General features: G+C 32.2%; 2 protein-coding genes across 2 annotated transcripts; both read left to right on the top strand.

The window, feature by feature from the left end:
• Positions 1–7,321: 7,321 nt before the first annotated feature.
• On the top strand, positions 7,322–7,906 carry LOC133784641 (uncharacterized). Its single transcript, XM_062223932.1, has one exon. The coding sequence runs from the start codon at positions 7,322–7,324 to the stop codon at positions 7,904–7,906; it is 585 nt and encodes a 194-aa protein (XP_062079916.1).
• Positions 7,907–8,616: 710 nt separating this feature from the next.
• LOC133784640 (receptor-like protein EIX2) lies at positions 8,617–11,562 on the top strand. Its single transcript, XM_062223931.1, has one exon. The coding sequence runs from the start codon at positions 8,617–8,619 to the stop codon at positions 11,560–11,562; it is 2,946 nt and encodes a 981-aa protein (XP_062079915.1).
• The last annotated feature ends 276 nt before the right edge of the window (positions 11,563–11,838 follow it).

Genomic DNA, 11,838 nt, shown 5'->3' with positions numbered 1-11,838 from the left:
ATAAAAATCTCGGGATTTGCTTATTTGCTATCTAAGCAACCATTTTTCCCAAGCGACTAAAAGACATAAAAACAACATACATACATACATACATACATACATACATAAAATCTAACTTATTTTCCTTACCAAAACTGGGGTATATTGGAGACAAATACACGATTGGAAACTCCTAAAACCAAACAGTACAACCATATGTTTCCTAAAGAAAAGAAGATGAAAAGAATATCTAAACCATCAAGACAAGAACTTACCGAAAACCTTAACTTTCAAAAAAATTAAACACCTAACCAAAAGCCATTATAACAAGTTAGGATTTGAGGTAAAAGAAAAGAACAAGAGGAATCGTAATGAACTAAACTTGAGGATTAAGAGTAGCTTGGATAGCTTAGAACTTTAATCTACACCTCAATACCAAAATCACACTCCAGCTTACTTTCCATGTGTTTATAAAAGCTTAGATTTGAAAGCTTCCAACTCCAAAACCCTAGTGTTTCTTTCTAGAACGAATTTAGCAGCTTGGAGGCTCTGAAAAGTTTTTGAAAGATGATGCAAATGGCTAAGTGAAGGCTCCTATTTATAGAGTTCAAGGAGTGAAACTAACTCCCATTAAAATGAATAAAAATGGAGTTTTCTACTCAACAGATGCCCAGAACTTGGTCAAAATCGTTCTAGAGTAAGTCCAAGTTGTTGACGGTTGTTCCTAGCTTGGATTCCACGGAGTTTCAAAATATGCAGGTGGAGCCGATATATTGCCTCTTATAGTCGATATATCACCTGGCCCATATTCCCTAGGCTCTGTGGTTTCGCTCGTGCAAAGTCGACTTATTTTCCGTATCAACATAGGAAATATATCAACCCCTATAGCTGCGATATATCGGCTTACGTTGATATATTAAACACGGTTTTGCACATTTTAAGCACACTTGAAATTGTTTAAACCACTTTGACTGAGTAATACGATATCCTTGATAAATTTATTCATCTAAAATCCTATCCTTAATAAACATACATGTGACGAATGCCACATTCTTAATTATTCTATCTAAACGATAAGTTTATGTTTTTATATGTTATGTTATGATTTACCCTACCTCAAATATTAGACAGGGGACATAGATGGGTTATCATACACTACATGTGATCTAATCTACCTCTAATATTAGACAGGGAACGTAGATGATTTATCACATGTCATAATGGCCATAATAAGTATAGTCTTATATAGTATATGTTATGATATGTTTTTAGCATATGTTATGATATGATTTTATGTGTATGTTTATGTGTTTAGTAGTTTTTCCTTGCTGGGCATTAGGCTCATTCCTTTATGTTTATATGTGCAGGAAAATAGTTATGGCGGCAAAAAGATTCTTAGCAGCTTGAGGATGTGTATTGAGGCAGGATGGAATCGGTGGATTGCGCGTTCGATTCGAGGATGAAGTTTTTAAGTCTTTTAGTTATGATTTCTATGTATTATTTTTCCGCACTTAATTTTGTAACCAATTTATTTAAGTTATGTTTTGTTTTCAAAACAATGGGATCCCATATCCTAAATGAATTTTTATGTATTTAACCTATACTTTATAGTTTTTAAATAAAGTTATGGTTATTTCATATGTACGTTTTCTTAAGATTAGTATAGTAGCCATTAATGGTCCAAAGTCTAGAATAGTTGGGTTGTTACAAATAAGCTTGTGGGTTGCTGATGTTCCGCCTTTACTTCTAGCATATTAGACATTTCGACACATACTCTGCTACATCTTTCTTCATTCTCGGCTGCCACCAATATAGTGCCTTAATGTCATGAGTCTTCTTGGTAGATCTAGGCTGAACAAAGTATGGGGGCAGTGTGCGCATCTTCTAAAATATTCATCTTAATTTCATGGTTATTCGGCACCCATACCCAACCTTTATATTTCAAGAACCCTTGTCCTGTTATAGAGAAGTCTGTGGTCTTGCCTTCTTTGACTGCAGTCATATCTATATATGTATGATCTTGGCTGGTATTAATGATTTTTTTTTAAAATCCTATTCCCTATACATTCCGCTGCGTATTATGAAATTTTCTTATTTAATACCAACAATTGGGATAGCTGAGGCCCAAACTGCCATGACAAATGAGCCACACCAGCTGCATACCAAACTCAATTAGGCCAAACAGATGGGCATGTTGTGTCACAACAGCAAAGAAAAATTTTCGAAGAAGGGGGACTTGTTCAGTCTAAACACAGACATCAAAATAGAGTTCGAAGAAGGCTCCAACTGAATGGAGCATGTCGCGCTTTAGAGTGTTTGTGAAATGCGACATGCTTTTGAAGGTGTGTTAGATGATCGACTTGGAAGGCTAGATCAACAAGGCCCTGCTTGAAGGTGACAAGAGCTTGGAGGACGCCCCACACGTTTTGAGTCATATTATTTGAACAAGTGTTTTAAGGTAACATTATCAAAATATAAATTTAAAATGCCAATCTTCAAATTAAATTTAATATACTACATTTTGATACTATTTTCTCATCCGATATATTAAATCGAACTAGAAATTAAATTTTGATGATTCTCATCTAAGTTCTTGTGTAATTTACCATCTACCATCTAACATCCAATCCAATAAATTTCTGCACAGATTAATTGCGTCTGCAATTCACTTTTGATGGAGATAGTAATATATCTTCTATATAAAAATTTTGTGTAGATATCAGAAATTTTTTGTTTTAACAATTTTTATTTTTTTTCGTTAACTTTAACTGAATATTCTTATATTTAACGGTAGATTGTAAACATGACTTAAAATTAGATAAAATTATATCAACAAACAATTAAACAAATTAAAATAAGCTATTTTTTAAGATATTTTACTATGATAATTATTTAAAAATGTTTGTATACATATATATGTTAAAAATATTTATATATTTATTAATTACTAGAGTTTAAATGCCTATTAAAAAATACTCAAATTTGTATTCCACAAATTTTTAAACAAATTTAATATAGCTTAAATTTTGTACTTCCCTACTATTCAAATTAGGATTATAAATACCTAATAAATTCATATTAGAATTTTATAATTATCATTTTATTTTCAGTTTAATTCACAAACAAATACTTAATATATATGTATATATGTTTATTAATGTAAAATCTAAATTATCTCTAACATCAAACACAATCAAACTCTCACTACAACAAAAATCAGGTATACCGGCGGAACTATTACCGGCGGAGTCAATCCGCCGGTAATAATACTATCTTTACCGGCGGAAAACTGAATCCGCCGGTATTAATCATGTTTTTTAATTTTGTTTTTATTTTTTAAATTATTTAATTATTACCGGCAGAAAATCGATTATTACCGGCGGACAATCCGCCGGCAATAATCAAATTTCATTCACGCGGTCAACCTGCCGCCCAATTTAATTTTCACTTATTACCGGCGGATTATTGCCGGCGGGCTCCGCCGGTAATAATAATAAAAATATTACCGTTAAATACTATTACCGGCGGAACTATTATTGCCGGCGGACCTCCGCCGGCAATAATATTCTATATATTCTGGCCATCCGTCTCCTTCGGCTCCGTTCGTCCGAGTGCCAAAAAATCTCAGAAATCTCTCAAAAAAACTCTCATTTGCCTCCGTTCGTCCGAGTCAATATCCACCATTTTCAAAAGTTTTTTGGATTGTATTCAACATTATTTCATCACATCTGTCTGGGTATGTAGTTATATATTTTTTATTGTAATCTATTATATTTTTCTGATGTTGTTTGAGTTATATTTTTGAGTTGAGTTATATTTTTCTTCTAATATCATGTATATCTTTTCATATTTGTTTTGGCTGATTGTATTTTTAATCAAATACATATATAATAAAAAGTTTGGGTTAATATTTGGTTATGAACAATTTTCTTAATTATATATAGTGAATTTAAATATTCCATTAACTTACAACTAATATATATATATATGTTCATATTTCAGAGCTTCATTGGGAGTACTGAATCTTGCTATTGTTTGACTACAGGTAAGTAATTTTGTATTTCATACATTTTTATTTTGTTTATTTAGTTTTAAAGTATATGAAAATATTGTTAGATATTAGGACATGGATAATTTTTTATTATTGTTAAATTATTATTATAATGTTAGAATGTTATAATGTATTTTTGTTATAGTTTAATTAAAATTATTTTAATATTATGAAGTTTAGATTTTAATAAATTTGTTATTAATAAATTGTTATTATTAAAAAAATAGTTTAATGGTACATAAATAAAATATTAATAAATAATATAATAAATATTAAATTATAGAAAAAAGTTATTTTAATAACTTAGAAAGGATATGAGAATAATAAAAATTAAATAATTAAAAATGTATTTATTAAAAAGTAAGTATTAAATAATATATGTAAACAATTATTAAGTAATTATATAAAAGAGTAGTTATATAATTAATTAAATAAAAATAATTTCAATTAATTACATATTAATTATTCAGCTTTTAAAATAGTTATAATTAAATATGTGGAATAAATAAATAAATAAATGATTAATTTTTTTATTATTAATTAAATGAATATTAAATAAATAAATAATTAAGTATTAATTAAATAAATAAATTTTTAGTAAATGAAAAATTAGATAATAGATAATTAATTAATTAAATAAATAAATAATTAATTAATTAAGTATAAATTAAATAATTAGTAAACATTAGATAATAATAAGTTATTTAATTTACGGAAAAATTATATAATAGATAACTAATTAAATAAATAAATAATTAATTAATTAAGTATAAATTAAATAATTAGGAAATATTTAAATTAATAATATGATAAATAAATAATTAAATGAATATTAAATAAATAAATAATTAAGTATTAATTAAATAATTTATTTTAAATAAAGGAAAAATTAGATAATAGATAAATAATTAAATAAATAATTAATTAATTTAATTATAATTAAATAATAATTAATTAAATAATTAGGAAATATTTAAATTAATAATATGATAAATAAATAATTAAATGAATAATAATTTTATTTATTCTTTTAGATATACGACTTACAAAAGCTTGGATCGTTAGATAATGGTGACGAGTTGCTAGCTTTAGCATCTGGATCAGATCATTTAGGAGCTTATTACGAAGGTTGTATAGTGAATGGTGTTCGATTTATGTCAACCAAACGAGATTTAAAGAGGAGCACTCAAAACAGTGGAGTATTTGTTGCTGGAACAGAAGATTTTAACTATTATGGAATACTTGAAGACGTATTAAAGTTAACATTTACTGGCACATATTCTGTGACATTGTTCAAGTGTAAGTGGTTTAATACAGATCCAAGAAGGAAAAAAATAATTATAGAGAATAATATTACTAGTATAAACACTAGCGGGGAATGGTACAAGGATGACCCATATATACTTGCAAATCAAGCGAAACAAGTATTTTATCTCGATGATTTACTTAGAGGAAATCAGTGGAAAGTGGTTGAGGGGGTAAACCATCGACAAATTTGGGACGTCGAGAACTGTGAAGCTAATTCAGACATTGATGTGGTACATGATATTAGCTCATCAAATTTTGTGTTGACTGTGGATCTCGGCGAGTTGGTTATGCTACCTACTCAAAATTCGATTGACATTAGTACAATACAAAATTTAAATGTTAGTCAAGAGGATCACGAGTTAGGCGATGAAGAAGCAAATGAAGAATTAGATGAAGAAGATGATTTACTAATTGATTTTTGTGAAGATGATGTTAATGCTAATTTAGTTAATGATGGAAGTGATAGTGATTATTAGTTTTATGTAATGATTACCTTTGTAACAAACACAAAAATTTGAATTTGATTTGTATTTTCCAATTTATGTTGATATTGATTTTGTTTAATGTTATTTCATTACTTAATTAAATTTGATGATATTAAATCTTAAATTTGATTTCTATTCTTATTATTAAATCTTAAATATTTATGAATACAAGAGACATGTCAGCTGATATAGTATCATATCACGGTGGAGATGGTGGTGGTCAAGACCCCACAGATCCTAGCAGGATACCCTCAACTTGCGAGTCAGGTTAATATCTAAATTTTATAATCGCAATCTGTTTAAATGTTTAAGATTTACTAATATTTTAATTTTTATGTATTAAACAAATTAATAGATCGTCCTGCAAGAAGGAGGGGACGTGGCCCTGCCAGTAATGTTAATATTGAAAAACGAAGACGGGATGCTGGCAAACCACTTGAATTGCAACTTGATCCAGCGACAGACAAAGTGGTTGGTACTGAGCACCAAGCTTTTGTTCGTCAATTGAGTACTGAAGTTACATTACTATTGCCGGGACATTATTTAGATTTTAAAGATGTTCCTCAGCAATATAAAGACCAGGTCGTTCAAAAGATGAAGGTAAAAAAAATACCTAATTTTTTTATATTATACATTTTAGTCTATAAAAATTTAAACTAACAATTTTTGTTTTAGTATTACTATAATATCGATGGGCATCCAGAACCTGAAAGAGTTATGGGAACTCTGTATACGGAGATGCGCAAAAGATATTCAGAGAGAAAGAATATTAGGCATTCTCATTTCCAAAAATATTATTCTGGAAATCTGAATGATTTGGATAGTGCTCTCAATGCTATTCCTGACTTGTGCTCGAAGGAGAGCTGGAAAGAAATCGTCGATTTGTTTCTGAGCCCAAAGTTTATAGCGCGATCCACGCAGAACAAGAAAAATAGAAAGGAAATGAAGTATTTGTCGACGCAAGGCTCTAAATCAATGGCAGCGATCCGTAACGAATATGTAAGTAAAATACTTAACTTTATTTGATATTATTATATTATTAATTAAACTAACACTATTATTTTGTAGGATGAACCTAATGAGCATGCTATTGATGCTTGGAAAGATACTCATATAAAAAAATCTACGAAGACTTGGGTTAGCGAAACTTGCAAAGAACTACATGTAAGTTAAAGTTTTTTCTTTCTTTATTGATCTTAAATTATAGTAATATTGGTTTTTTAACATTTTCTTTTGGCAGGAACAAATGACCCAAGAGATGGAGAGGCAAAATATTCAAAGTAGTCGGTCAGGTTCTGAATCTGCTTCTAGTGAAGGTTCTACTGCTAAATCAATACAGTATCAGGTTATGGATAAAATTCTTGGCTCGAGGTCTGATTATCAAATAGGAGTGGGATACAGGCCTAAAGGCAAAGGGAAGAAATCAGCATCTAGCTCCACAAGTCAAAGTCCAAGCCAAAATCAGTCACAAGTTCCTACTAATGTGACTCCAGAGATGATGGGAGTTTTGGCTGAGATGTGGGTTAAGATGCGTGATAAAGTCGAGTCAGGAAATTTTCAGACTGATTCTTCTCTCCATGACCCACGCTATGAAAGTTTATTGCAGCAGTTCTTACCTTCTCAACAACAAGGTAGTACGTCTAATCAAAGCCCGGGGACGTCGTCGATGCCACAGCAACCACAACAAAATTCTCCAAACATATCTGGTGGTTCCTCTCAATCGCCACTTTTTAATTATATGTTTGGACTTTCTTCCCAGTTTCCTCAGACACAACCTATGGGAAGTCAGTTTGGAGGATTACCGCAGCAGCAGCAACAACAACATATGTATGGTCAATTTGGGCCGTTCATGCAGCAGCAGCCGGTATATCCTCATTATGGAGGATCGACACAGCAGCCCGTTTATAATCAGCAGTACTACACTTCTCCGAATCAACAACAACAGCAGTCTCCTTTGATTCGTCCACAGCCTCGACCATATTATCCTTCGCTGCCAGCACCACAGTCTCATGAAGGTCTGAGTCGAAGCACGAATATTGAAGATTTTTTAAATGAACATTTTGATGAAGACAATAATAATTAGTTTAGGTTTTATTATTTACTATTAAATTTAAGTGTATGTTTTTTTTTTTTGAAAAGATAATTTTAGTATTTTAAAGTTGTATTTTTAATTTGGTTATTAATATAAATAATATTGATTTTATTTTTAAATTTTTTTAATTATAAGTTTAGTTACTTAATATTAATTATATATAATTTATAAAAATTAATTATTTTTTTAAAATATATTTTATTATTACCGGCGGATTATTGCCGGCGGAGACCGCCGGTATTAATGGGTCAGACGTGAATTCTAACCAAATTATTGCCGGCGAGATCCGCCGGTAATGATCCGCCGGTAATAATATTATTACCGGCGGGAGGCTAGTTCCGCCGGTAATAATGACTTTTACCGACCGGTTTTTACCGGCGGATTATTGCCGGCGGCAACCGCCGGTAATACTTTTACCGGCGGGTTTCTTGACTATTGCCGGCGGTTTTCTCCGCCGGTAATGGCTTGTTTTCTTGTAGTGTCCATATATATATATATGGAGTAACTGCTACGTTTGTGGATAGAGATTGTACGTAACAGATTAGCCACACAATAAAGGTGTTTACTTTTCAATAAGACTAATAATTAGTCGTCCAAAGATAATGAGACGTCAATCGTGTGGTCCCCAAATTTTATATGTATATATATATATATTTATATGGCAGTTAAATTTGCACTAAACCAATTAATTGCTTAACATGATGACGATGATCAGAGTTTTCGTTCTTTTGTTTGTCGTAGCCACGTGTCATGTATGGAGTACGAGCAGCAGTGTTGATGGACAATGCATAGAGAAGGAGAGAGAAGCCCTTGTAGGCTTTAAGCAAGGCCTTGTCGACGAATACAACGTTCTATCATCCTGGGCAAGCACCGGCGGAGATTGTTGCACTTGGAGAGGAATCAGGTGTGATAACTCAACTCATCATATTATTGCTCTTGATCTTCCTGCTCAATATAATGAACAAATATTGAGTGGTCAAATCAGTTCTTCATTGGCTGAGTTACAACATTTGAGCTACTTGGATCTTAGTAGCAATAATTTCACTAACATTCCCGAGTTCATTGGCTCTTTGTCTAGACTCACATATCTCGACCTTTCAGATAATCTCTTTGCTGGAATCATTCCTTCCCAACTTGGGAATCTGACGAGGTTAAAGTACCTCAATCTTTATAACAATAATTTTACTAACATTCCCGAGTTCATTGGCTCTTTGTCTAGACTCACATATCTCGACCTTTCATATAATCTCTTTGTTGGAATCATTCCTTCCCAACTTGGGAATCTGACGAGGTTAAAGTACCTCAATCTTTACAATGCCCCTGGCTATGGTCAGTTGATTGGTAATAGTATTGAATGGCTTTCTCATCTCAACTCTCTTCAATACTTTGCACTTGGAAATACTGATTTTACCAGAGCCACAAATTGGTTTCAATCATTTAAAACAGCCTCCTCCCTATCACTTTTGGCATTGTCTAATTGTGTATTACCACAAGTAGATATCTCATCTCTTTCGCATTCCAATTCATCCTCTAATTCTCTCACAGATCTTTTCATTGTGAAGAGTTCCGTACACCCCACAACAGTTCCTTGGATGCTCAATATCAGCACCAGTCTCGTTAATCTTTCACTATCTGATAGTCACATTAAAGGAACTCTTCCAAATTCTTTTGAAAACATGAGATATCTCAAGAAAATTGCTTTGTCGGCCAATGAATTCGAAGGTGGAATACCAAAATCGTTGGGGAATCTCTGCAGTCTTAAATTTCTAAGGTTGGAAATCAACAAGTTCAACACAACACTCGATGATGTTTTTAAAAGCCTCAACGGCTGTGCTAGAAACTCATTGTATATTATGGATCTGAGTAAGAACAACCTGAGAGGTTCTTTTCCTGATGATTCAAATACATTTCCGACCCGTCTACAATATTTAAGCATCTTTCACAACCAACTTGAAGGACCCATACTGACCAATCTTTCAGTGTTGTCAGACCTTAGAGTATTGCTTGCCAATAATAACAGGTTCAATGGCACTATACCTGAAAGTATTGGTGAGCTCCAATATCTCGAGGATTTAGATTTCTCTGATAACTATTTCTCTGGCCTTGTCTCAGAAGTTCACTTCCGTAAACTTTCCAATCTAAAGGAACTATACTTATCTCGGAACATGTTAACAGTGAAATTCGATCCCGCTTGGGTTCCACCCTTCGACCTACTCTCCGTTAAGTTGATGTCCTGCAAGTTAGGTCCTCAGTTTCCCAGATGGCTTCGAAACCAAACAAATATTTCTATTCTTGATATTTCACGCACCGAAATTGATGATGTTATTCCTGATTGGTTTTCCAACCATGCTTCCAAACTGATGGTTCTAAAACTACAGGATAATCAAATTCATGGCTCAATCCCACACTATCTGTCTAGTGTGCGCGTGTTACATCTCTCTGATAATCACTTTGTTACTATCAAAGATTTTGTTTGTCAAGGAGTGTCCGACAAAACAGAACATCTTGATGTTTCTAATAACTTGTTATTCGGAAGCATCCCTGATTGTTGGGGGAACTTGAAGTCTTTGGAGTTTCTCATCTTAAACGACAACAATTTGTCTGGAGAGATCCCAAGCTCAATGGGCTTTTTGAATAAAATTCAGTATTTAAGTCTGAGGCACAACAACTTATCGGGAGCTTTACCTTCGTCAATGAAGAATTGTGCAAATCTTCAGTTTCTTGATTTGGAGGAGAATTCGTTGGAAGGAGAAATACCAACATGGATGGGGGAAGGACTTAGAAATTTGATCATCCTTGGCCTTAAATCAAATAAATTTTATGGAAGTATACCATCAAATTTATGCCACATTCGTTCCATTCAAATTTTAGACCTTTCAATGAATGATCTCTCTGGAGATATTCCTTCGTGCATAAACAATTTTACTCATATGATGGATAATAGTACTCAAAAGAGGGTGTTTACCCATTGGGTTGTTATCGAGAGGAGGTCTGGTACAATGGTCTATGAAATAACTGCAGGAAAAATAACTGTAGTAAAAATTATGTGGAAAGGAAAAGAATACGAGTTTCGGTTTTTGGAGTTATTGAAACTCATCGATCTGTCAAGCAATAAACTATCTGGTCAAATACCTGAAGAACTAACAAATCTGGTTGAATTGGTTCAACTAAACTTATCAAGGAACCATTTATATGGACCAATTCCAAGGGAGATTGGTAAGATGAGCAACCTAGAAGCACTGGATTTCTCCAACAACAATCTTTCAGGTACAATTCCCACAAGCTTCGAGAAGCTATCGTTTTTGGCAAACCTGGATTTGTCAAATAACAAATTCTCAGGAAGAATCCCTACGAGCACTCAACTGCAAAGCTTTAATGCTTCTTCATTCATCGGAAACATTGGACTTTGTGGTAATCCTCTAACAAACTCATGCTCCGAAAGTAACTCACATCATTCAACTAACATTGGTGACAGTGTTCTTAGAGATGGTAAAGAATGGTTTGACATGTCATGGCTTAAAATGGGATTTGGAGCTGGAGTTGGAGTTGGGTTTGCTGGAGTTACTGGTTATTTTTTGTTCAATATTTCTTGGAAACTAGCCTTTATCCAATTCTTAAATAAAGTGAAATTGGTTCTACATGGATGACACCATTTTTTGTCAAAGCAGTTAAGGTGAAGAGCAGGTTTTCTAGCTAGCAGAAAATAAGGTATTAATTATCGATTGCAATACTTGTAAACTTTTTATTATTTTTCCTTCACTATATATTATTTTTTTCTGATTTGATATTTTTTTGTTGGAGTTTTACTGAATTAATAAAGATCAATGATCCTTATTTATAGTTGTTAATTAATATTTCTAAAATTAAATTTTGATTTTTTCAAAATTTTGGAAGGCTTACTTGATGAAATACGTATATTTATT

The sequence above is a fragment of the Humulus lupulus genome, chromosome 6 (assembly GCF_963169125.1).
Source record: "Humulus lupulus chromosome 6, drHumLupu1.1, whole genome shotgun sequence".
NCBI classification, from domain to species: Eukaryota; Viridiplantae; Streptophyta; class Magnoliopsida; order Rosales; family Cannabaceae; genus Humulus; species Humulus lupulus.
The sequence above is the reverse complement of the archived record's forward strand: the minus strand, read 5'-3'. Positions and strand labels throughout refer to the sequence as shown.

Excerpts from the sequence above, each read along its gene's own strand:
- LOC133784641 (XM_062223932.1), top strand. The coding sequence starts at position 7,322 with ATGGGAGTTTTGGCTGAGATGTGGGTTAAGATGCGTGATAAAGTCGAG.
- LOC133784640 (XM_062223931.1), top strand. The coding sequence starts at position 8,617 with ATGACGATGATCAGAGTTTTCGTTCTTTTGTTTGTCGTAGCCACGTGT.